The 27,800-nt window shown below is 41.2% G+C and overlaps 1 protein-coding gene across 1 annotated transcript; it reads right to left on the bottom strand.

The window, feature by feature from the left end:
• Window positions 1-1,224: 1,224 nt before the first annotated feature.
• On the bottom strand, window positions 1,225-27,271 carry hs3st3b1b (heparan sulfate (glucosamine) 3-O-sulfotransferase 3B1b). Its single transcript, XM_017701781.2, has 2 exons — window positions 26,499-27,271; window positions 1,225-2,136 (listed from the first exon to the last, which is right to left on the bottom strand). The coding sequence occupies exons 1-2, from the start codon at window positions 26,987-26,989 to the stop codon at window positions 1,518-1,520; spliced, it is 1,110 nt and encodes a 369-aa protein (XP_017557270.2). The 5' UTR covers window positions 26,990-27,271; the 3' UTR covers window positions 1,225-1,517.
• Between the last annotated feature and the right edge of the window lie 529 nt (window positions 27,272-27,800).

The following is a 27,800-nucleotide window of genomic DNA, read 5'->3' as shown; positions in this document are numbered from 1 at the left end:
TTGGTGTTGAAGAAAACACAACATTGAGATGCTAGGAGCTGATCCTGAATCAGTTTTACAGTAACATATTGACCAGGGCTGCGCTCAGCCATCATTTATCTTGTCTTTGAGGTGGCCACTGTCTCTGAGGCTGTGAGATGTATAACAGATAAGAGAGCTACAGACTTGTTTCTCTCTCTTGCATATCAAAAATTCAAGTACAAAGACAAACAAAACCCAAAAAAGGCAACACAAACGAAGACAGAAGCATTTTGAGGCATCAGATTGAAAGTTCTTACATGTATGAGATAATTTGGCAACAAGACGAGGATTGAGATCAATGCTGAGAAACAATAGACAATGATCTGGTAGGATGAACTAGAATATACTGTGTGGGACCCAGAGTCCACTGGCATCATTCTACTGACAGATGCTGCTACGCTCTTTTCATTTGATCTGCCTGTGTTTGAGATGGAGATGGCGATTGGGCCAGTTCGCTTTGAAGAGACCGATCTATGCAGCATTCTTTAGAAAGATAGACCACAACATCTACTGCATGTCATATTGCATCTTTTAGTTTAGAATAAAAGCTTTCATCTCCAGTCTAGTGGCATAAAATCTGTACCATCAACCCAATTCCTCTTATGGATATTTTTACAAAGGCTTTACTTGACCCTTGAACCCTCTTTAGATGGATCAGTAGCCTCGCTGCAATCTAGCTCATTTTCCAAGGGAAACAATGAGACCAGATAGATCTAACCGATCTTTACCCATGCATTATAAAATTAGCATAATGTCAACATGTCGCCTAACTGTTGTCCACAGTGCGATTACTATATCGATGAAATGTCCATTCATTATTGCCAGTTGCCAGTAAAAAGGTCGGTGGAATACTCTAAACATGAATGACACCACGAGTAGCAATTAGACCTATTGATCCACCCACTATTGAGTGAAAGGGACATCTGATCATCTGAACAGCCCATAAGCTTTACTAAGTAGAAGTCACACCAATCAGGTAAGGACTGAGACATGGACCATTCAGCAAAGAGGCAACCTCTGGAGTGCAAAATGGCCCAAACAAAAGAAGAAGAAGAAAAAAAAACAATCATTTTGAGCTCATATCTAACAGAACTGAAATTCACTAAAAATATTTGTTGCTATTGGTCTGTGAACACTCTATACCCGTAACACAGTGATTTTTCTTTTTCTCTAGTACATCCAATTTATATTTCAATCATTACATTAGCGTTTGGAAGCACCATTTATTGAAATGAGTTGCCTATGATATGGATGAAAAAACAAAAACAGAAAATAAAACTGTGGAATGTTGGGAAAACAAAATGTAAATGTGGGCCAGATGCTCTGTACAAATATGGTTAGGCAGCTTAGTGAATTAATTGCTTAAAAATTAAAAATAAATTATTATAAAATAGATCTCTGTACATTTAACATATATATAGCAATTATCACATCTTTTGCCAATAGAAATACAGAGAAAAAAAATAGTTTTTTTTGTGTTTGTATTCCTTTCGCTTTCAATCCCAACCAAAGTTATGTCCAGTCATCTGGTAGAACTTCATGTTGAAGGGCCTGTAGAAGTCTCTGAGCCTCTGCACTACCTCAGGGTCGATGTTGGGGTGAGTCCGCCCTTTGGTTTTGCCCAGGCAGTGGGGTTTGCTGCTTCCCTCTGCCTTCTTGAGGCAGGGGAAGCCCTTGGTCTGGTTGAAGTAGAAGTGTTTGTCTGTGATGATTCTCTTGAGCCCAAGGAAGTCCTGCACGCGACCCAGCTCTCCGGCAGGATCGCTGATCAGCCGCTCTCCGCTCACGAACAGAATCTGACGCATGGGAAAGTACTGCAGCCAGTTGTCCAGATGCTTGGCGTAGATACCGATCTGGATGGCACTCCATGAGGTGTCGATCAGACCCGTAGTCCTGTTTTTGAAGGTCAGACTTTCAAAGGAGGGAATGTCCGGCTTCTTGGACAGCGTCTGGGTGTAGTCTGAGATGGCCCGAGTGACTGGATCCCTTACAACCACTATCAGCTTGGTGTCCCGGGACATGGCGTAGATCCGGGCTGGAGCCTCACGGGTTACAAAGTAGCTGGGGGTTTTCTCCATGGTAATCTGGCCCTCCAAGGTCTTGGGCATCAGGTCTCTGAAGGAGAAGAAAGAGAAAGGTTAAGGTTGTGATCTAATGAAAGCAAAATGTTGCATAATTCAGTCATATAGATGGAAGATGTGGCACCACCCCCCAACCCACCTTCAACCACATATATCAAAAATATCTGCTTAATAAAATGGCTCCTCTGTAATGAGGCTATTATTTGCTGACACAAATAGAAATGACATATGGTCCACATAGGTCAGCAATGTGTGATAGCCTAGTGTGGTCAACTCAGTCTAAATCCAACCAGGGCTATTTACACTATTAACCACTTAAGAGCAGAGCAAAGGCTAATTAACTCTTTCCAGCAGGGAGGCCGACACAGCTAGCCAGGCTCCTTAGTGTGCCCTTTCATAATCATGTACATTACAGATGAAAGTCGATCAGGCTTGTTCGAGGAAAGAAATCCACTGCTAACAGGCTTGGGGCGGTTAACGGGTGAAAGGGATATGTTACATGTGGCCCTATAATCAGGAGGTATTTGAGAACAACTTTTTTTTTTAATGAAAAGTGAACATGGACCAAGAGCCAAGCAGAGTCAGGTTTCAGAGTAGGTCCAAATTGTGAGGAGTAGATTATAGTGCAGTGATAAGAGAGTGACTGTGACAGACACATTTCATTGGCTTACTATGGGCCTCCCACTACTCGCTCAAAGGACTATATACTGTTCTGCTGATGTGTAAAACAAAGCTTGCAGTGGCCCCAAAGTATTTGGACATTTCATCCATTGAAGTTCTTTGGATTCACTATAAATACTTTACAGTTTAGCAGTTCCTAAGGAGAAAAATGTACAAATACACGATGAAAAATTCAAATTTTATCATAACTTTCCTTCTTCTGTCAAGTCGATCTAGCTTCATCAATGTATTGTAAATACCATATTTCAGTGCTGTGAACCTTTTAAGGTCCATGCAAAAACCTATCTTCATAGTCTATTCCCTGTTTACAATGCAGATTCTAAATGCTATCATTGCAATCATTTGATTTGCAAAGAAGCCAATAATTTGTCTATTTTTGCGTAGTTTGTCTTACAACCTACAACTTTGAGCAAGCAAATGCATCAATAAGAATGTCATATATAAGTGGCACTTTATATTTAATCCGATTAAACAAACAGTAAGCCCTTACCCACCCAAACTATACTCTGACAAAAAGCTTGCAGATTTGCTTGGAACATACAATGCATTGATATAGAAAGCCTCATACATCTTTAACACAGTAATAGAAAACATGGTAGCACACAGAATGCTCTAATTTACATATGGTTGCTGTCAGAACAAAACCTTGGATCTACAAAATGGTCACTTTACAGGATAAGGAAGAAATATACTGTATACTTTAAAGTAAGTCAATGGAACCAGAAGTAATTCTGAGCCATTTGTATTTGTCCATTCATTATGAAATTTAAACACAATGTAAAGAGCACCATGCATTTTCAAAAATGTCAAAAAGCGAAAAATATGAGGTTTTGTTCTGACAGCAGCAAGATGGATCTTATTTAATGACCAATGTGAACATGAAACTCCTCTAGTTGCTGATTTAGAGCATAAGGGGTCATCACCAAATTCTCAGAATGAATAATTTGGTTTGACAGACATAGCTATTTGAATTCTGATGAACTCATGTTCATTCACATTATAGGTTACATACATTTCTAGGTGCTGTCTTTTACAGTATACTGAATGCAATATCCACAGCATTCCCACAAATGCACACATGGAGGCTCATACTGAGTCACTGTTTTGAAACACACTCAGGGAATGTATGACTGTGTTCTGCTGAAAAGGTTTGACATACTCAGGAAGTCTCCAATTCCCTTTGAAGGTGTGTTCGTTTTCAGTGTTGGAGTAGCCGATTCCACTCAGACATCAACGGGATGAGAATAAGCCCCCCTCAGGGTATCGGCAAACACACAGACAAGGTTTGTCAGTCTATTGTCTCAGGGGTATCAGGCGCTGTTGTCAGTGCCCAGGCTAAGTTACCACCTCATTGTGGAAAGGGCTGTCAGCGTCTGGTGTAATCCTGCTTTGCGTGTTTACACCCTGTGAAAGCAACACTACACTCCATTTCAAGAGGGCACAAACAATAAGAGAGCAGTGCCTGCTTTCCCCACTTCAGTAGCCAGAAATTTGGTTTATCTCTTTCAGCAATCTCTTTGTAAATAGCTAGCTATTTGTACAAGTTGTGAGGAACAAGTACTTCTGAAGACTAAAGAGCTGGAGATTTTGTGGAATGGAACACAAAAGGGTATGCCTGAAAGTCAAATTGAGTTTCTAGGCAAGGCTTAAACCCATGAGTGGAAACTGTTCAGCCTACCGCAGCACTAGTGCGGAGTTGGTGCATACTGCTCTCCAGGATAAGAGTTAGATAGATTATCAGAACAAACATCCCCAGTGAACTCGAGGTGGGAAAAGTCCCAGTGTTGACAATCCAGCTCACTCCATCCGGTGACAGAACGGCCGAAGGCACAGTGAGGTGAAGTGATGATACAGTACGTTTAATGGGAATCTGTTGGCAGATATGAGTACATGGGCCTCTTTAATAGAGGCAGCCACTGATCCAATTATGATAATATCAGCTTGATTCCTGCTGTCTCACAAGAGGAGCAGGCCACGGGCGGTTGGGGGGTGGACGGTCACAGAAATGGGCGAAACCTCATTAATCGCCTGGCAAAATGAAAGCAGATTAGCTTAGTGCTATCTTACGTAACAAAGTGTCAGATCGCACCCCAGGTTTGTGCTGTTGTTAGAGAGTGGTTTAGCATTCAGGATGAGACACCCTTTTATTTCCTCAAGCTGAACAGTGGTTTATTTGTTTATAGAGCCCTCACAGAAGTCTGCAGGAAATATAAACTTGTTGCATGGCTAGTGTTCAGCTCGTAAGCTTGCGGTTTGAGGGGAACACTCACTATTAATGACTAATTATCAAGAAGAAAGGGAAACAGCTGGCTATGTTGGTGCATATAGGGAGTTCGCTAATGAGCCAAGACAAAGATATTGCCAACGTTAGCTCTTGTATCGTTAAGTGACCTCCACCAACACAAACTCACTCTAACAAATGTAGGTAAAAATAAACATGGAAATGAGTGTGGGATCTATCAAAGCTAATGTAACCTCTAATTCAGTAAGTACCTCGCTCAACTAAGACTTATGGAGCATTAAAGCTCTGAACCAAGATGTGGTAACTACTGATTGAAGACACAGCAGAAAGATGGAAGGTTAGAAATACACCAAACAAGCCTCCACCCATCCTTTTATCCCTTTTCTGCCATTTGGAGGGAAAGGAGAGAAAGGGGAAAGGGGAAGAGAGGGGAGAGGAAAGGGGGTTGAAGAGAACAAGTGGGCGAGCTCTCAGAGGAACAATGCCCATTCTCGCCCATTTTGATTTATGAGGTGGTTCTTTTTTAGACATTCTGTCAGCTAACAGGCAATGCTCTGACACGGAGCCCTCTTTCTTTTTTCACCCCCACTCTTTCTGTTCAAGCACAGCATTGTCTTGGAGTGATCTGAGAGAACGGAGGCCATGGCAGGGCCAGGGGAAAGGGGGAAGGCTGAAGTGGAGCACTTCTTCCCTGGCTGAGGGTGGGGGGTGGTTGGTGCTGTGGAGAGCCCTTGAGCCTGAAGTGAAGTGTGTGGCTCGAGTGCCTCTGGGGGAGGGCGTCCACACAGCCGGCCAGCACACGCTGCCAATGGAGCAGGCTAAGATACTCTTCCGATCAATTATTCACCAAGGGATTAGAAAGTGGATAGGCACGCTCGAGAAAGATTCGTCCGATAAAAGGGGGGGCACTCCTCTCAAATGATGAGGCAAGGTCAGAGAACCACGGCCTGTTATATGTCAAAATGCTTTCTGCCCTACTGTCCAGGCTTCATCTGAGTTTAACCCATATAAGTCACTAATAAAGCACTGAGTACTTTTCTATTTCTTGTTTAAATTAGAGACAAAAGAAAGTGTAAATAAAGCTTTCATTCATTGCCACATTGTTGTTTGTAACTATTTGTAGATTGTGATTTTGATGAAAATTTATTACTGGGCATTTTCACAAATGCAAAAGCGTAGGTCCAAACTTGCTAATACAGAATGACAATGTGATTCATTATTTAACCATTTACATATGAGCAAGTATATAGTTAAATACAAATAATTTATCATTTACATCATTTACAGAAAACAAGTTCACAAGTAAGCATCGGCTGATGGGCTGTCTTTCCCACTCAAACATGCTGCCATGGATCTTCAGTCAAAGCTGGATGTGGCATTTCCTGGCATCAAATTCAAGATCTCCTAATGCCAGGGCCAATGCTTATATGGTTGAGGGAGACCCCCATTGAACTCTTTTACTTTTTTATGACTGAGTGTTTGGCAGGAGTCCAGTTTTGTTTAGTTCCTTTGTCATTTGAAGTACTTTTGGCATAAGGGTTTCCAGCAGGTACAAACCTTTTCTGATTCTGTCATTGCATCTTTTCAAACTACTCTTCAAACCACACTGGACTGTAAGGGGACTCAGGTTGCAAGCACAATTGATTGCCAATACTAGGGTTCAGAATCACTGGGGCAAGTTAGAGGGGCAAGTTAAGTTTCTTAGGCCTACTGCTGCACTTGACACATCAAGCACACTTGGAGAACAATGTTTAGCGCCCATCCTCTCTGACTGGTACACATGCTGCACCAGCACTCCTACCTCTCGTTACAGCCCAGCTTTGGACAGCACATCACACAGCTGGGGCAAGAATCTGGCAATCGGTTTGTGCGTATGCTTACTCTCATAACTGTTGAAAAGCTTTGCTAGCGGATTGCTCTTTTCAGTAGCCGGCTTGGCCGCCTCACGCACAGTTAAGGGCCCTTCCAAGTTGAAAGAGATGCCAGAAAGAGAGATAAGACAGAAAACAGGCTCCCCTTCTTTGCATGGCAACTTCAAATGCAGCAATAAAGCACTCCAGAGGTTTGCCTTTACAGAGCTTCTTCCAACAGAGCCACAAAGATAAAGACAGAGAGAGACACAGGGAGGATGAGAAAGCTGTTATGTTCTGTATCTCTCCTTCTGTTGCTCATTTCTTGTCCTGTTTGATTTGATGATATGAGGCTGTTCTGCTTAAATCAGGCTAGAACAATGACCTCCTGCCTGCTTTATTTCATATAGAGCTATTGAGAGACAATGGATGAGATATCTTGTCCAACTGTTTGCATAGCGTGTGCAAACAAAGACGGACCAAGACCACTGCTGTCATTCTGTGCTAGTCTTTGATGAATGATGAGCGATTTCATGAAAAACAAACATTCTGAAAGACTCACATATCTTGGCGCTGTAAGGATAAGATGGGGTATGGAAGGCAGACAAACCTGTCAAAGAATAAGTATATAAAATAATGCCAAATGAGTTTAACATGCATGTGTCTAGTGTCTGGAAGGCCAAGCAGAGAAAGTCCAGAACCACAAAGCGCTTAGGTGCTCTAAAAGTGCATTCAACCAGTCGACACTGCTGTAGAGAGAAGTGATAGGGTGTGTATGTGTGACTGATACTTTCAAAGCCAGATAGAGTTCTCCGCACGCTTACCCTCCGGTTCCCACACTCTGGCCCCTCTCCAATAATCAGGCTATTGATTACGGCGCCTTAACCCTCAGGCTAGCAGGGACACCAAGATCTAAAGCATTTGATTGACACTTCACCCTGCCAGGCAGGACACACAAACACTTCTCTTCTCCCACCCCTCTTACTCAACAAATTAAAGAGACAGAGGGCAAAAAAGGGGAGCTATTCTCTCACAAATATGATAAAAATAAACTCATTTCTCTGCTGGGGGAAGAAACCTCACTTTGTTTGACAAGATGGAAAAAAACACCAAGAGGTCTCATTAAAGCAGGACACCTCCTTCAGTCTGGGAGCAAGCTGACAAGTAATCAACTCACTTAGGCTTAAAGCCTCACTGTGGAGCTTTATCACTTAATTGTGTGTTTGTCTCACTTGTAAAGCCACTCCGCTAATGCTTGTCTGCTAATTACAGCACAGAGAAAACAAGTGTCACTGTCCTCTCAACGACTTTCACAAACATCTCTTTCTGTTTAACAGCATCACTGGAAACGTTTGTGTCCACTGTAATACACATTCAAATTTGCTTAAGTAGTTAAGTGTAAGCTATAAACTCTAAAGTATTAGCTAATTATTCTCAGTAATATGATGATGAGTTTAAAGACAGCTCACTCTAAAAGGTCCAGCAAGTTCTGGATATTGACTGGGTACATGTTATTGTATACTGTTATTGTATACGTGTGATTATTTTGGGTAAGTACTAAGACAAAACTAGAAATGTTCTACAGGTTTTGGCTATTAAGTTAAAGGGCACAGTAAACGATCTCATAAAATATTTATTATTTAGAGTTACAAAGTGGTAGGTACAAACAATCGCACACTAAATTTCACTGTCACTGTTTAAGCAGGAACATAAATTGGAAAAATGTGCAGTCAAATGGTAAGGGCCTAGTAAATCATAGAATCATTGCTTTCTTTAACAGTTTTCTTAATAATAGACAGGTACACAAAACTCTTATTTTTCCAAGTATTATTGTACCACCTGGATACCCTGTATAACTACTTTGTACTTGAAAGGTTTTCCAATATACTTTCCTGCTGAAATGTATGGCATTACAGTGAAATTTGTTACTCTGAATAATTACCTAATTATGAGATATAGTAATTTAGTCAACTTAACAGATAGAATCTGTTGGGAATTTCAGTGTAATATTGTTAGACTGTCTAGAAACCCATCATAATGTTAGCAGAAAAGCTTGTTTGGGTCTGACATTATAACCTAGAACAGATATCCTTATGAATAGATATCACAGTGTGCCAAAACTCTTAATGACCAGTTTATATAGCCTAGTGCAGTGTTTTTCAGTTCTGGATCTCTTGGATCCTGTAATTACTGGGGATAACTGAACTACTGATGTAACTGATTGGCTACCCAATTCCAGGATTCCAGGATCGTGAACTGGATTCAAGGTCCAGATTTAAAGACCTCTGATCTAGTCTGTGTGTGTGTGTGAAAGGGGAGCGAGTGAGAGGCAGAAGTGAACACTCTCTTGCTGACTGTATTAGCTGAGGGGGAATGCAGGGCTGTGAGTGGATGGAGGCAGCAGCATGCAGCCACTTACTTACTCCTGACACTTCATTTCTTGAGTGAGGCAAGCCAGACATCTCCTCTTAACCTGCAATACCACGGCCCAGCTACTAGAGAGTGTGCTGTATGTGTGAACTTGAGTCTGACTGTATGTATCCTATTTATTTCACTGTTACCCCAGTGTTGTGTTATTTATTTCATGTAAAGTGATGTAATACAGTATAGATGGGTAATGTATACGCCAGTGCCAAAGGCAAGTATCTGTTTTATTTTAATTCAACGAATGGTGCAGAATTCTGATTCTGGTTCTTTCTCTCTTTGTCTTTTTACTTATTCTTGGGCTGTGACCTTCAGCCTAACGTACAGTAAAGACATGTAATAGGTTTCATCCCCAGGCCCAGTCTCAGGTGTGAGTGTGTTTCTCTCCCTGTGACAGGTTCAGTCACCCTATCTGTGTCAGACAGACTCAGAGAGCCTCTTTAGAAGAGAGTGCGTTCTGTGTGGATGAATAATGAAAGAATGTGGAGGATCAGAGGCTCTGACCTGGCTTCGTCCTGGATCTGACACTGACTCATACTCTTCTGACAGACAGTCATGCCTCTGGAGCCGATTAAAGACTGATGTACCTGTGCTGGTGTTAGCAAAATCCGAGTCTAAATCTGTCCTGTAGGTCAGTGGTTTCCAACTCTGAACCTAGAGTCTTCTTGACCTGAACACTTTACTGTTTTTTTTTGTTTTTTTTTAATCTGCTCTACATTTCAATATCAGACAAATATCAGCAGAAATCCTGGTTTTGATATCTGTGAGGAAAATCTGATCTAATCCTATAACACATCTTGCCTGGTTTGTAAGTCTGATATGTCTAGGTAGGAGAGTGTTTGAGTAGTTCGACACTGTTTCCCTCCAGGCCACAGCTCTGCAGAGATTAGTTTTTTCCCTCTTCTGAGCCTAAATCATGAAGGCCTTACTAATTAGCTGATGAGCTGATTCAGGTTTGATGAGGCAGACGAGTAAATTCTGCAGCACTGTGGCCTGGAAGGAACTGAGGTTGACACATCTGTCTTAAGTAGTGTTTCAATTGTAGCTCATTTTAAAGCTTAGATTTAACAGAAGAAATATCAGACTGACATCAGTATCATCTGATAGTCAAGACTTCAATATCGGTATCAGATACTGGAAAAGAAATGTGATATCAAATATTAATCCCATCTCAGATAGGACTTGTTCATTCGGGTGTTATTTGGATCTGTTGCAGAGAACACACAGAAATATCATTGCTTTCATTAGAAAACTTTCTTGTGTTTGTACAGTTGTTGAAAATGGCAGCTGCCTTTATATAGCATAAGTGACTATGAATGGCCTTAGAAAAGATTTGAAAAAACTGAAAAAAGTTACTTTTTTAAATTTTAAGAATGTTTTTCTGCTCAAGTTAAAATTTTAGAGCTATGACGGAAATGTGGGCACTGCTATTTTAGCATTTTCCCTGCTCTAACACACACAAACAGCTCATTTCTAAGTTGAAGTGGGTGTACTATACCAGGAAAAAGCTACAGTGTGCAGGGCAGGGGTGCTCCAGGACAAGGCTTGGGTATCACTGCTATAAGTTATGCTTTATGTCAAGTTGAAGAAATACAATAAGAGAAGCCTTTATGGAAAAACTCACAGCAAATGGTCTATCCAAATGGAGCCTCACTATTATGGCTCTGTGTTGAAGGAGGGGAGCAATGAGTATTATTTAATCTGTATGTTTTGTCTAACAGCAGGGGCTTCAGTGGCAGCAGGCCCACTGCCTGGCTTCGGCCTCAGAAGTCCGTCTGCTCCGGGAAAGCACACAGAAGTGAATGCAGAAAGACAGGCACTGTGAAGTGTGTGCATGGTGACAGATGATATCTGAAAGAGGATCGTGGTCTCTCGGTGCTGTGGTGCACTCTGCCAGCCACAATTCCAGCCACTTTTTCTCTCACATACACACAAATGTGGTCACATCTATTTACAAACTCGCTAGCAACCACAGTGGTCTGTGTGAGAAGTACATAATGGTGTGCATAAATCACAGAGCACTCAAGTTCAATAACTCTGCATCTACACCAGAGCCTGCTTCAGGTTTATTTGCTGCTATCCAACACCTAGCAAAAAAAAAACTCTTTAAAATAAAACCCCAGCACGTTTCCAAACAGCCACATCAAGTTTCAGCTTGTGTGCCGTGCCAGCTGAGTGGAATTACTGGGCACGGGCAGGATGGCCAGTGCGCAGAGGAACCTGCCATGTGCTCTAAATAAAAGATGCACACAGATGAAGGGAAGATGGGGTAAAGTGGCTCTTTGTGTCTCTTGGGCATGGACTTCACACATCTACAGCACCGGCCAAAAGTTTGGAAGCAATACCATTTAGATCTTTCTCATTTTCAAATTTCAAATTCTTCAGGCTGATGTGTTTCAACCTGGACAATATGGATGTGTCGTAACTCCTCTGGCAGCAAAATTAAACAAGTTAAAGGGAACAAGACCTCAGGCAAGATACCTGGTTCAACAGCAGATATGTCCAGCAAACACAAAGTAAAAAGGTAAAAAAAAAAGAAAAAAAAAGATTAATTTTCATTTTAGATTGACTTTAACAAAGAATGTTAAGGATACATCACTGCAAACCAATGGAATATTAACTTCTTTCATCAATAAACAAGTTTGCAAATTAATGTATTCGTAAAATACTTTAAAACTCACTACTTGCTTCCATGTTTTTGGCTTGTAGTGAAGTTAATGGGAGAACCCATTTGCAGGCTGAAGTCTGTGACTGCAGGGATGGTTCTTGCCAGACGAGTCACAACTCCACATCTAAATGATGTAGAACAGTTAAAATAAACTTACACCCACAGAGGAATTAAAAGCAACCTCAGATAACGATCAAGCATAAACAGTGGGAAAGAAAGCAGAACCAAAAATTGCTTCAGTGACACTGACAGTAAGCCATTTGTGCCCAAGTTGAGGCCAACTGCATATGAAAAGTCAACCTTTTCTGGACAACTTTTCCTGACTTAGGAATGAAACCTCACATGCTTGACTTTCAGTATGTATGTTTCTCAACTCAGTCCCACTACAGTACATAATCTCTCTCCATTAATTACCCTGCTAAAATGACCCAGCAGATAATGGCCATTCACACTAATCTGGCCCCGTGGTTCTTAGCGGTCATCAAGCCTGTGGTCCAGTGTTTGTCCTGCTCGAGTAATCCGCGGCTTACTGATAAGCCTGTTTGCCCTGAGTGTTTGTGCAGGGTGTTAACAGACTCCATTCACATTCCAATAGAGCGACGGAACAGGCCTCTGGTGTACAGGCTCTATCGGGCAACCAGAGCAGGAGGAACCGTGTAACATGGCACAAAGACTTTAGAGTGATCTTCAAAGTCTCGTTTTCAAAGCTGGGACACAAATCCCCTACTTCTGTACCCAAACACGCAGAGGGGGGAAAAAAGTATATAAAAAAGCATCCTGTTTTGCTTGGCGCACATTCTTGCCCAGCTGAAGTGCTTTTGAAGACAGGTGAGCTTTAAGCACGGGGGATTTCCTGAGCAGACACACAGAGCTGAACGTAGTGCGGCAGCCGTATCCACTCTGAACTGATGCTTTAGAAATTCCTTCAGCCACACATTCTCCTCCACCAGCCTATAATTAGCTAAATTGCAACAGCAGTGACGATTAAACTGCTCAGCTAACACAGGAAGACTGACAGCAGCATTCAGTTCTCTCCTTGGGCCATCCTGTAGGTTTGTTTTTTGGACTATTGCCTAGATATTGTCTAGATGGGTATCTCTGCGCCCATCAAAGACAAGATAATTACAGCCAAGTGCTGCACTGTTAGCTGCTTCTGCCAACAGTGCGCAATCCAGTGTGCATATAATAAAAGATCTGGTTCGATTTCAAGCCCATGTTATTTCAGAAAGGATGTCAAACATATCTAAAGCTAAATGACAAATGGTTTTGCTTCTCCCTCTCTCTCATTCTTCCTCTCATTCTCTACCGTCCAGGTTTCCAAGAGGCCTCATGGATCCACAAGAAACAGGATCTGCCTCATCTGTGCCAGGAGGACAAGCTGTTCGGAAACCACAAAATGTGGATGCAAGGAGACATTTGAGAAATGAGCTACGCCACAGAGAAAACGAGAACAAAACTACTGCTTGGCTCATTTTGGTTTGTCCACAATAGGACTTTAAAAGCAGCATATAGAGAGTAAGTCACTAAGTGGTTCTAATGTCTGTAATTGCGTCTCTTGATGTACACTTATGAATCCAATGCACTTACAAATGACTAATGGAAAAGCAGCAGCACATTAATGTGGAAATCCACTTATTTTTTATTTTTGAACAAAATAGTAAGACGTTGCTTTACATAGTTGTGAGCAAAACCGCACCACATTTAAACTTTATGGAAACGGATCACAGTTTTAACTTTTTTTAGTCTTTTTCTCTCAAAAGACAAATTTAAAAAGGACAAAAAGGTGCAGAAACATCTCAGTATTTATAGACTCTAAAATCTGTTTCTTTTGATAGCAGAAAGAGAGAGAGAGAGAAAAGATGAGTGCACATGAAAGGAGAGAAAAGAGTGAGAAAAGACACAAAGGGAGGTACAGGCCCTGGGCTACAAGCACACACACACACACTCACACAGGCTCTGTTGCCTTGGAGCTTCATTCACGCTGCGCTCCTGTAACACTGTGTGTGTGCGGGTGTGTGTGCGTGTGTGTGTGCCTGTGTGTGTGTGTGTGTGTGTGTGTGTGTGTGTGTGTGTTCCCTTAATTGTCTGCTCTTTTCTTGCAGGGGTTAATGGAAACCTTAGGGGGTCCCCAATGCTCTACCTTTCACTTTTCTTTTTGCTTTCTCTCTTCATCACACACACACACACACACACACACAAGCACACACACACACGCACACACAGACACACACACACAGACACACACACACAGACACACACACACACACTACTGATGTCCCAGAGCAGACATGCAGCTGATGTAGTTGTGAATATTTTGTGCATTTATAAATGGTTTCTAATGATATTCAATAAAGTATTCTAACAATAAAGTAGTTCTTCTATACTATATTATTATATATTAGTTTAGTAGGTACACCAAGTAAACTCATCTGAATAGGGAACCAACTAGTTGTGTAAAAATGCAACTGTATCAATCTTGGAACTTTAGTATGGATTAGAATGATATTATAATAAAACTGTCTTTATTTTCTTTTGCTAAAAAAAAAAAAGAAGAAATCTAATTATTTCCATAATTCAATTCAGTTCAATATGGACTGGTGTATAGAAACATCACAATGATCTTGTTTGTCTTTGTGACATTTAACTAACATTTCTAGCATTTAAGCTATGGAAAATTGAATTGAGTTGAATCGAAGTGTTTTCATGACGGATTGTATCATCTCCTAAAGAACTGTGATCTAATCACATCACATTCAGGGATTTACATCCTGAGAAAATACTGATTTCACCAAGACAAATTTCTCATCTAGTCAAGTGGTTTGAATAAAAATGAATCTGATTCTGTGAGGGTGATGGTTGACCTGCCTGGCCTTCACATAAATGACCACCACAGTCCTTGTGGAGAGACTACCATTGCCTAAAGGATCATTGTGAACACAACACTCACAGTCATTTGGAACAGAACTAAAATAATTCAATTCTATTCAATGCAACTTTAATTTTCCTCACAGGGCAATTTAAGACAGATACATAACATAAAAAACTGAAAAGTACATAAGGCTACATAAAAAAGTATAAAAGTAGACTCATCTACTAGACTGTTAAAAACAGTGGTTCTCAAACAGGTCCTCAGGGACGCCCAAGATGGTCCACATTCTATCCCTTTGTGTTGGAAGTTAGGTTCTGGGTCCAGTAGGCCCCTAGGACCGATTTGGGAACCACTGATTTAAAAAATCCAACAGTCCATCTACCAACACGTAATTAGGTTTATAAGTTTATGCATGAGGCAGTTACTGAAGTCTGAAATGTCCCTCCTGTGGCAGTGAAAGCGATGGCCTGATAGAAGCCACTGAAAGCTCCATGCAGTACATGAGGAGAGTCATTCAGGATGTCTTTGCTTTTTGAAAAATTGGCTGGTCACTGTAGGAGGTGACGGATGGAGATAAGGGGCCTGTTTCCCAACTAGTTTAGAACAAACAAGTACACTTTGCTAGAGATGATTTTTGTCTATAACTTTCAAAGAACAAAACCAGATAACAGACAATATTAATGACATTTTAAATGAATGCATAGCAGTATGTGCAAAATACATCCATTTTTACTCCAGATAAATAAAATTTTCATAACAGCTTCTGTTGGTTTCATCTATCATATTATCGTCTTTCTCACAAAGCTCAGTCTATTATCAAAAAAATTGCCTAAATATTTCCATTTGGTCTCCTTATACATACATACTGTCCATAGAGTGGTCTATTCTACTGTTCTACAATCATTTCTTTTGTCTTGTGCATCAAACTGAATCAAATTATGGGGGATTTTGTTTCATGATGGATTGAATCGTTCCCTAAAGAACCCTAATATGACAGACAAATTCCTCATCTATGCAAGTAAACATAAATAAAAGTTTCCAGGGTTTAAACCTTTGAAAAAAAAGGTCCCTGAGCTGCCTGGACTTCATAATAATGACTACCACAGTCATTGAATGGTCATGCTTAGAAAGAACCACTGCCTAAACACTTACTGTCCAGCATCCAAACTAGTCCCTGTTAGGGCCTGAATCAGCAGGAGCTGAGACACACTCTCCTCTCCACTAGATTGTGAACAAAGACTTAAGACTGGGGTGGGGGTGATTTGGCGGGGGGGCTAACTAGCTATCTTTTTTTTCACTTTCCCTTCTCTTTCTTCATTGTCCTCCCACAGAAAATACATAAACCACTTTCTATTTCGAGACAGACAGACAGACAGAGAGAGTACGAATAAACACATACTTCTCACAAGCAAGTCCTCTGTCAGGAACGAATGAATGGAGGACAGAGGAGACCACTGTCACATTTCGAAATTCTGCCTCGTCCATTGTACACTTTTAGGTTAGAAAAGCATTTATCAGCAGGGGGCAGAGAAACACAAGAAATGGACACAGACTTTCTGTCCAGTCCTGTTGTTCTTTACCTCTTCCTTCAGTAGGAGGTAAAGGCCTACAGTGGCAATCTTCTCACCCCCCCTACGAGGAAGGGCCAGCAGCTCCTCAATGGCTGACCAACTCAGCAGCTCTCTCCTGCTTCTGCTCTCCACAGGCCACCCCATTTCGCAATTAGCCGGCGGTAATTTGGGGGCTGAAGGCCCCTTTCTACAGCCCCCTGTCTACCCCCGCTTTGCCCACCCCTGTGGTAAGGCCATGCCAGCTTAGGCAGGGGAAAAAGGCTGGGGGAGGAGGACTCTTTCTCTCTGTGCTGACCAAAACATCTAACAGCCATTAGCTCTTTCAGGCACTGCCCATGATGTAGGAACCAGCATATGATTTCCGCACTTCTCTTGCCGTTTCAGTACCACTCTACCTGACAACAGGCCTAAATACACTAACGAGAACAGACACTGAACTAATTAACTCTTAACGAGGTGCATAAAAAGATGATGTAATAATTTCAGTTCAACATTTTCCAACATTAAATTTCACAACATGAAAACAACTTCGATTGGGGTAGTTTGTGTTATTATTTAAATGATAAACGAGTCTAAAACGAGTTCATACTTTCATCCATAGACATCAACTCTGCTATTTATTACTGACATAGAATTAATTAGAATGAAAAATATCAGTCAAAACATACTATACTGTTACAAAAGACAGTTTTCATTTGTTAATATGGTAATGTTTCCATTTTCAGTTGGTTAGACCATTAAACACTACAAGAGCACGGTAACAGAAGTTAACATTAGTTAACATGCTAATCATAATGCAACAATATGATGTTGCGATATACTCTGATACAATTCAATGAGTTGTATTGTTACATCTCTGTGTATTTATATATTGTTGTTTTTACATTGCTTTCCCCCCAGGCGAAAGAGTTTTGGTAACACTTTATGTTGAGTGGTCCTTAGTAGATAATTAATGAACATTTAAGAGATTATAAGTAACACATCAAGAACATATCAGTGAAGTGCCAATAGTGAAACACTTGAACACACTGAAGTAAACATCTTGTAGATGTTCTGTTGATACATTACTTACATTAAGTAGATGTGTTGTTAATATGTTACTTCCATTATGCAAAACCTAACCATACCTAAAACCTAACCCTAAACTCGGCCCTAATCCTAACCCTAACCTTAACCTCAAGCCAAAACCTAATCCTAACACTCATATGTTTTTGACATGTTACTGAGAGTCCATGGCATGTTCGTTTCATTTAAAAAGGACTATTTCAAATACAGCATCAACAAAGTTTAGGCTGCTCTGCTCTGCATCACACCTTTACAGATTCTGATAAAACTACATTCAACAGTTAAGTTTAAACTTTGATGGGCACATTTCTAAACAGCTACTGAAAAAGTGCACCACTTCGATGGGAGACTATATTTTTGAATCAGTGCTTCACTGCACATGCAGGCCTGTATGTGTGTGGGAAAGAAAGGAATGGGGAACAAGGAGATAGTGGGAGGAGATGGAGAGAAAGAGAGAGAAAGCAATAGTAACAACTAAAGAGAAGAGTAGCTGCTTGATAAAAGAGGTGCTGGGGATGGGCTGCTCGGGGGTGGAGAGGGGCGGGGACAGGGCTGAGGCCTGGGACAAAGGAGAATAATCCATTGGTCAGGAAGGTGCTGAGCAGTTTAGCCAACACTAAAGCATGGTTAGGAGGCAGCGCTTTGAATGTGCCCAGCGAGCACTGAACAAGCCTTTCAATGGAGGATGTCAACCTGCTGACCACTGAATGGCTGAGCGGTCAGGGTTCAGCTCCAGCTGGGTGCAGGAAGTCCATTTACCTCGGAAAACTGAGCACAACTGCTAGGAACCGTTGATGCGAAATCATTAAACTGAAATGAGACCGAATTCCTATTATGATGGTCATATAAAACCGCAAGAAAAATACCTTTCGGGATGTCCAGTTATTACTAAGTAGAGATAAGAGGTTATATATGATGCAGAGTCATTATATGGAAATGAATCCAATCTTTTCATATAATGCAAGAAAAAAGCAAGAAATATACCATATCAGGCTCTAATTCTGGTGTACAGTTATTATTCAGGAGAGATAAGAGGTTAAATATGGCGTTAATTATTATGTAGAAATGAGACCGAATTCTCATTATGATTGGCTATATAAAACTGCAGTAGTTTGGGTTCTGTTTCTGATATACAGTTATTATTCAAGAGAGATAAAGCAATATAAGGCAATCATTATTAAAAAATGAGGCCAAATTCTCATTATGATTTGCCATATAAAACTGCATAAAATATATGAGAATTAATTTCAACCCAAGTATTACTGCTATCAGTTCAGATGGGCCTCTGACAGGCCTCACCTGCTGTACAGATGGTCTTTTACAGAGGCAATGCTGCACAACGGACTCTTCGCTGACCCTCAGCCAAAGAGCATTTGACCGGCCAACAAACACCACCTACCACAGCCCAAACTAATCAATACATCAGACTCCCTGAGGATCTACACGCTTCAGTCATTACCATGTGTGTGTGTGTGTGGCCATGAAGAGCAATCATCACAGATGCACAGATCTCTTTACTAACATCACATTGTACAAATTTACATAAGCAATGCTTAACTGCTCCTGCTGAAGAGTAAAATAGAAAGGGATAAAACCGGCCCTTGCATGGCCCTTCTGAGCTAAAGCAAGAAATAATTAGCCCTTGCTACTTGCTCATCAGCTGGCATGACATACTCTCTGGCCCCTGCCGAAAGCTAATCTGACACCACTCTCAAATTTTCCAAACAGCAACTTCTGTCCTTTTCCAGCTTGTTCTTCAGCTAGCATGACGTAGCCTGACTGTCTCCTGCTTTAGAGAGGAAGGAAGTGGAGAAGTGGGGGGGTCAACATTTGTACGGGTCACCTATATGGAGACCCAGCATCCCTGGAGCGCGAGGATAAAAGCGTGGGCATCCGTCCAGAATGGGCCCTGCAACGGATGGGGGTCCTCGTCTGGACAAGGTGGCGGGGGGCTAGGGCCACTCTATAGATAAGAACTTTCAAGTGACAGACTTCCAAACGCTTCCTGAGTCAGATAGCGGAACAGGATTTTTTCCAGAACAGCCCTAAACAGTCCCACCCCACCGAAGGCTCCCCATCCTCGAAGGACAATGCTCTGCTTGTCTCTTTTGTCAGCCAGTGCTAACTGACAGCAGCACCAAAAGCCAGTGTTCTTCTAACTCCCCCTTAATCACAGGATGGACTCAGAGAGTGCACACTTAAGAGTGCACACTAGACACAGTGTTCCATATCGGAGCCTTCTTTAATGCTTCTACCAAAAAAGCTGACCTTTGATCACATGCTAGAAGTGAAGCCGCACCGGCAATAATCTGAAGAGGCTGAAAAAAGTCAACACCCATAACAGATGAGAGCAGATAGTGGTGGACAGAGTCCTGAAATATAACTGAACTATAGGTACCTGCCAGAAAAGAACTTGAGCAATATTTCATGATGCAACCCACTTGCAACCATTTCCTTTGCAAGAGCGTTCTATGGACAGCATCTCCACCATTAACTGTATATAGAAATTCAGTAATGTAAACAAAGGATTTGGCAAAAGTTAGTACTTGTTTTTTGCTTTGATATGATAGATTTGTATAGGAGATTGTGGAATTTCTGTCATGGCAGTTGTGATTAGGTCAACATTTGGCCTTGTTCTTTTGGTTGTGTGGTCTGTTTGCAGCTTTAATTCTGCAGCTTTTGAAGGTCTGCGCAGACCTCAGTGATTTAATAAGAGGTTGGGTTCACCTTTCCAATGTATTGCAACTGCAGCTATATTCCGGGATCCAAACCAACCTCGGAACAATCTACTCTCCCACCACAGTATGAGGGCACTGATCACCAGACCCAATAACAGTCTCTACTCCAAGACCTCCACGTAACCAACATAACTCTAAAAAGTAAAGGTTCCTGAAAGGTTCTGGGCTCGGATCTATGGTTCTACATACTTAATTAGGATGGTTCTTCAGGGGCTCTATATAGAACTACCAACATTAAAATAAGCCTTTGCATGATTAAAGGATTCTTAAAGGATATAGAATGTGATTTAGATGGTATATATAGAACATTTTTGAAAAGGTTTTGATATAAGCCTGACACATAATAATAGAAGAACCCTTTCTGGTGCTATATAAAACCCTTTTCAAAAAGGATCTATATAGAATCATACACAGCACATTCTCCATCAATCTGAAGAACAATTTTGCCATGCACATTTTTTTTTTAACCATGCAAAATTTTCTTTACACATCTCAAACATGGCTATTTAGAAGCATCCAGTAAAAAGTTCTCTATGGAACTAAAAGTGGTGTCACTCCAAAGAGTCTACCCTTTGCACAGACTAGCACTTGCCCTTTGGCCTTGTCCTAGCTGCACTGTAACATTCAGTTTCAATCTATATTGTATTCAAAATTAGATTTCTCTACTTTTATATACACCGCACCAGTTGTACACTCAACGTGGAGCAGCTGGGAAAACATCTCAGTAAATGCTTGATGACAGAGATGTAGCTTGTTTAACAAAGGGAATATCCAAAACGTTTTGGCTTTTTAATTTTAATTTCCTACTAACAAAGAGACGGCTGCATTACACACAAAATCAAAATCAACACTGATAAAAATCTAACAATAAAAAGAAGCTAAACTGCTCCTCCGTTGTCTGAAAGGGAGTGCCGTTTAGACTCCAGAATCTGCTTCAGTAGATTTCAGCATTCCTTAACACTATGTCATCCACAGCAGCCGGGCCTACAGAACATTCGTCTCCTCCGCACACACAGAGACTCAGTCTGGGCGGAACCTCCGAGAGGTGAACTCAACCGCTTATTAAATCATTAGCGTCAGCACAGACACAAAACAAAACTGGGGCTGAAGGAGACTCAGTCATAACTGCCATAACTGTTATTCAATAACTGCCTTCATGCAAGCTCACATTCACCATGTCAATGTGAAGAATGAGTAATGACAGTTGTTAAAACCTCTGTATGCAAAGCTCATAATATTTTCATCTCGAATTGTCCCTAGTTATGTGAGTACATCAATTTTACTCCATGGACAACCAACAATGCAAACTATATGATTTTTTTAGAAAATGGATAAAGTAGTGAAACTTTCATTTAGGGAATAGTTTTCTAATTAGACCCAAATATATGAGAGAAAAGTGACTTGTGAGTAACATATAAATGTGGCAGTACTATCTTACTAAGATGTGAATAGTACACCCATTAAAGTATATATGTACGAATTATGGTTGTGGTAGCTGTAATGAAACATGTTTTATAGATTTTTTTTTTCTTTTCATCATGTCCATAATTTAAAGAAAGGGCTATAGTCGGGTGATCAATTTCTCCACTCACAAAAATGATATATGAAATAAAAATCTGCGATGTACTTTACAGCATTTACAGCTCTTTTAGAGCTTTATAAACTCAAAACAAAACTGCAGTTGCAGTTGTGACTGAGCATAGAAATATACTTATGCAAAAAAAAAAAATATATATATATATATATATATATATATATGGCACACAAAACATAGGGATGTGCATGCAGCACCATATACTCTGCATGCAAAACCATATAATACACACAGACAGTAGAAAGCAGTTAGTCAAGTACACAGTATAAATCATATTCATCTACTGACAAGCAAAAAGTCCAGAAAAAGATTCCAAATGTTACCAAAGACTCAACCATACACTCCCCATATAACAACTGCCACATTCCCTCTCGCTCTCTTGCTTAACGAGAGCAGAACTTCCTGGGACTGTGCTTGAGTGACCAAGGACACAGTCCATAGTTAACACCAACCTCTCCCTCTACAATGGCTTTATTAGAGAGCTTCACTTTGTAAACACTCTGTGTCCTCACTCTTCATTTGGTCTGAGAAATCAAACCCAGCACTTCATTAGAGGCACGTGTTCTGTAACACCGTGCTGGTCTGACACACGGAATCGGTGCAGTCACACAGCGCTTATCCGTCCCCTTACGAGGAAAAGCTGTGATTAGACTTCAGCAGCTGTGTGTGAGCAAGTCTCACTCAAGAGCCTAAACTACACCACAGCTTTTCCCTCTTTTCCCTCTGTGCTCTCTCGCTCAGCAGCGTGCGCTTCCAGACTGACATAAATAACGGGTGATAATATCAAGAGATTTTCAAAACCTCTTAAAAATATACATACTAAAAACATTAAAAGGAATTGAGAGTCCCAACAATAGTGTAAGATCTGGTTGACCACCATCAGATCAATAACACTTAAAGCTTTCATCTTTGAGAAAGCCGAGAAAATGTTTCTGTCCTTCCTTCCACTGTGAGAAGACCACTCAGTGCTGTGGGTCTGAAAGGATGTGCAAATGTCAAAAAGACATTACTGAGAAAAAGAAACTTGGCAAATCACACAAAGCTTCTAGTGTTCACTGAGCAATAGACTGACCGCCCCGGAGTCCATATTACTTGGATTTCAAGAAGCAGAAAAGGCTAAACCAACTCCTAAGACTGAACTTGGTAGGTGAGAAAAAAGCGTCTTTGAAAAACTGAAAGTAAGTAAAAATACTAGAAGCTGTAATAAAGGCAAAGAGTGGACTCTCAAAATGAATACAGTATATTTAGTTGTTGAGGCTTCTGTGTCGTTTTCTGTTATATTTGTTTTTTGTTTAGTTTTTTTCTCTGATGCTGAAAAAATAATAACTCAAGCTTAAAGGCTGAGTTGACTGGCAGTTAAATAAATAAAGGGTGGTCTCTGACTTTTACACAGCACTATATCCACACACTCTCACACACACACACACACACACACACAACACTAAATGAAGAGTGGTAAGGTCACTCCGCAGCACCTGGTCACTTTCTTTCTACTGTTTCATCTGTAATTAAGCTCATATGTTTCAGAAGAGAACAAGAGCGACTTCAAACTGTGAGAGTATTAAAATAAATGACTTCTAACTTCTGACCAGTAAACCTTTTGTTTCTGCATATTCTGTAGCCATGCGATGCCTATTATCTCTACCTGGAGTAAACAAAAATGTTCTGCCAGTTTTGTTCTTGGGTTAGTTTTGGTGTCAGTAAATTATATTCTGCAATTTATGCCAGTGCTTCTCTACAAAGCACAACACAGTGAAACAGTCCTTCACTCCCTCTCCTACAACTCCTCAAACTGTCCCCCTTTATAAACTTTTCCGTTCCAGCAAGGAAGCAGAATGTAATGTTGATTGTCTCTAAATGTCTACACACAGCAAAGCAGTTGTGCGCTGACAAAAAAACGCATTAAATGCGCTTGATTCAAGCGTCATCAATAAAACAGAACACATCAACACAATAACGTCAGCTTAATTCCTTTTGCCAGTCACTGTGCTCATCTTAATATCTTTATATTTATTCATGTGGAAATGATGGAAAAGTTTGTCTCAAGTAAATTCATTGCGATGCTTGTCACCAAATGAGAGCAATGTGTGGACACTGCTCTCTACATATCCACGCAAAACTGACCAGTCCAGGCAAAATAAAAAAGGAACCTCACAAGAGCAGAAAAGTCCACGCGTTTAACCACGAAATCTGAAAAGAAACCAACTCTGCAGTTAGTAAGTTAAACTCTAAACTGAGATGTTCATAGATTTGACCCACAGCTGTCATAAAACAAAGCCCATTCACTGCCATCAGCATTGTTATTCATCACGATAAAGAAAAGACAGAGAAAAGCTGCACTGTGAGGTGGGAAGAGGATTTTAGTGGATCAGCGGCAGCGTGAAGCCTGGAGGCCTTAACACACACACACACACACACACACACACAGCCGACCTGTTAGGCAGTGGTGGGGGTTAACAAGGGGACTAAAAGAGAAGCACCATAGGTTGTATAATAGTAATGAAAAGCAGAGCAGGTTACAATAAGCCTCCAGTGTAACAGCGGGTAAATAAAAGGTCCAACTGTCCAACTCTCAAAACAGATGTGTTAAATACAACACATCTGTGTGTCCCGTTAAGGACAAGACTTTTTGTGCCTCTTCTAAGGCATTTTTAACAAAATATGACAAAAAAGAAAGCACAAAAATGTATACTGGTAATAAAATTTGGGCACTTTTTGCCCTTCTAGTGCACCTTTGTCAATCCAGACGTCCCCAGTTCTTTCAAACGGGGCAAATAAAACCTCTCTGCTCTCGTTATTCACTGTCACAGTCATCAGCATCATCTCTGGCAGACTGCTCACTCTTTCAGCCCTTTTCCTCACTCAGGACCCAAGAACAACTTTTGGGACAGGAGTGCAAAATTAGTTTGGTCTCATTTTCTAAAGCTGCTCCAATAACGCGCTTTTACCACTCACTACACAAAGCTATCCGAAGCTTTATTACCACTGAGGATATGCCTGGTGTAAGATATGGACGTATGGAAGTGAAATTTAAAACAGTAAACTGGTTCCAGTTTAAGCGAATCACGTACACTTTTAACCAAAAATAACAGAATATTACGACAGTTCATTACAGCTGGGAGTGAGAAGGTCTAGTATAGTATACGCAGCAGAGTTAAGTGTTCTACCAGTTCTATGAAGTGTTTCAAAGGTTGTGTGAGTCAGAGCTAGTGATCAGATCTATTTATGTAGCTTGGTATAAACTAAAATAAATCATTTTTATTTTAGAAAAAGTGATTTTATTTGAGAAAAAGGTTTACTAACTCTTGAAGAAGTTCATGATGTTAGCATTAAGAAAAAACACAGATTGGGTAATATTGTAACTTTATCTTACATACCAGCAGTGCATCCATATTACACTATATTACACAGCACCTTATAAACGCTTTCTATCAACTTTTGTGACTTACAGCAGAGCCAACCCGATTCTACGCCTTTTTTTCTTTTTTAATTGCGTATTTCTCCTCAAACTGCGGAAAACAAAAGAGCTTTAACTGAGCGCACGGATTACAGTAATTCTTCTCTGTAGCTTTTTATAAAAATGTATTCAATGAACGGAAGTTTTAAAACTTTTAAAAAGTTTTTTTGATTTTCAGCGCACAGTAAAGCTGCAGCGACACCGAGTGACCGACAGAGGGCGCTCAGTAAAACTGCCACAGCGAAGTCCTGGACTACATCGAGGCGTAATTTTCGGATCATTTTAAACTTAGGTGCACTTTAAGCTCCTCGATTCACCAGTTTAGTGATGCTCTGCGCTTTAACCTCACAAATTAAAAACGCAAACAGGTTAAAGGTGCGAAACTCATCGCCGCAAAACGCGCATCAGCTACAAGCCAAACTTCAAAGCTGCGTTTCTGACTGCGCGTCTGCCGCACACGAAGCGCTGCACTGATGTTTCAGACTGAGGAGTAAAGGAGGGGAACCCGGCGCCGTAATCACTAATGTGCAGTTAGGAACAGCGCAGAGGGGTTTGGCTGATCTCGGAGCTCCAGCTGAGTCTCACTCAGACCGCTGTTCACTCACCGAGAGCGGACAGTCAACACACAAAGCCTCGGTGACAGTAAACACAGTAAAGCTTAAATAAAATAAACAAGCCAATATTAAGTAAAAGTTAATTCGTTTATGCTCGGAATCACTGATGTTTCACTGATTTAACTGAAAGTTTAGTCTACATTATTTCTATATATAGAATTTTCCTTTCACTCCGCTCGTCTAGCTCATTTAAATAAATGAATGAATTAATGAATAAATAAATAGTCACGAATTTGTTCCCCAATAATAATAATAATAATAATAATAATAATAATAATAATAATAATAAATGTACGATTATGGGACTGTGGTCATGTAATATAATAATAATAATAATAATAATAATAATAATAATAATAATAATAATAATAGATATAATAATAGTCACATTAGTTGCCTGCACCAGTTCAGTCTTTTCTAATATGACTTTTTATTTATTTATTTATTTACTCAACGCTGACTTTACCTGCAGGAGGTCGTAGTTTTGGTCTAATAACATTAATAATTAAACCAGTACTGTTTAGACATTACCGCTCGCGATAACTGGCCGTGTTATGAGTTGTACTGTAATAAGAGGAATATGAATATTAATAACTCTAACGGAGTGAATGAAGAGGGGTCACCTGTACCACTGCAGTCCGTTCTGGTAGTTTCGGTCGAAAAAGTGCGGCTCCGCTCCCACCGCGCGGACGTCTGGATGCACGCGGAGGAACTCGAGCAGCGCGCGCGTGCCCCCTTTCTTCACGCCGATGATGAGGGCCTGGGGCAGGCGCCTGAAGCCCGCTCCGCTCGCGAGGCTGGACAGCGCGCTCGCGCCGCGCTCCATCTCTCCGTCGCTTTCGGCGTTATTGTCATTGTTATTATTGTTATTCTCGCTCGCGCTGTCGTAGTAGTAGAGCTCGGGTCGCGCGCGCAGCCTGGCGGAGGAGGCGACGGCGACGGCGGCGACAGGAGGTGCCGCGCGCTCGTGCGCTGGCGCGGTGGCGCAGTGTCCCGCGCACGAGTAGAGCGCGTAGAGCCACAGCGCGAGCATGCTGCTGCCCGCCAGCGCGAGCTGCCTGCTGCGCCGCCCAGGACCCGCGCCCGCAGGACCCCCGCTACTACTATATCCCATAAGCCCTCGCGCTCCGGCGGGACTCCATCCGCTTGCACGTGCAGGGGCGCCTCAGGACGCACGAGCCATCAAAGCAGCAATGATAATAAGCAATAAATTAAGAAAAGAAACAAAAAACCCGCGAAGTGAAGTCGAAGCGGGTTCGGCTCCGCGCGCGCGAGACGTCAGGAGGAAGCTCGCGGTGAGGACACTGATAATGTTACTGTCACTGATGATCACTGAATGGTGCACGCGAGCGCTGCTGAGAAGCCTCGAGCGCTCCGCTCCTCTCCTCCTCTGATTCTCCACTGCGCGGTCCAGAGCCGCGCGCACTCAGCCTACTCACTTAGTTCTTTATTCAACGCAAACTCCGCCCCCTCCTGCGCTGATTGGTCAGCGCTCACTACCAGCCCACAGTCCAAGTCCTTAGAAGTCCTTAGCCTCGTATAGCCTAATAATAATAATAATAATAATAATAATAATAACAACAACAACGACAACAGAGTGGAAAGGTGAGGGGGAAGCTGTTTAGTGAGCCGGTTAAAAAAGTATATATATATAATAAAATCCAATGTATTTTTGCAAACAGACCTTAAAGAGACCTACTGATTCTTATGAATGTGAGTTATTTACTTATTAATGTTGGAACAAAAGAGAATTACATCATTACAGTCAGTCCAGGAGGTGAATATGATATGATGATGAGACACTGAGAGGTGAGGAGAGACAGAGATAGAGACAGAAAGAGCTAAGGAGGGAGAGAGAGAGAGAGAGAGAGAGAGAGAGAGAAAGGGAAGAGATAAGAGTTAGGGAGGGAGATACAGAGAAAGAG

Source organism: Pygocentrus nattereri, chromosome 13 (assembly GCF_015220715.1).
Source record: "Pygocentrus nattereri isolate fPygNat1 chromosome 13, fPygNat1.pri, whole genome shotgun sequence".
Classification (NCBI taxonomy): domain Eukaryota; kingdom Metazoa; phylum Chordata; class Actinopteri; order Characiformes; family Serrasalmidae; genus Pygocentrus; species Pygocentrus nattereri.
The sequence above is the reverse complement of the archived record's forward strand: the minus strand, read 5'-3'. Positions and strand labels throughout refer to the sequence as shown.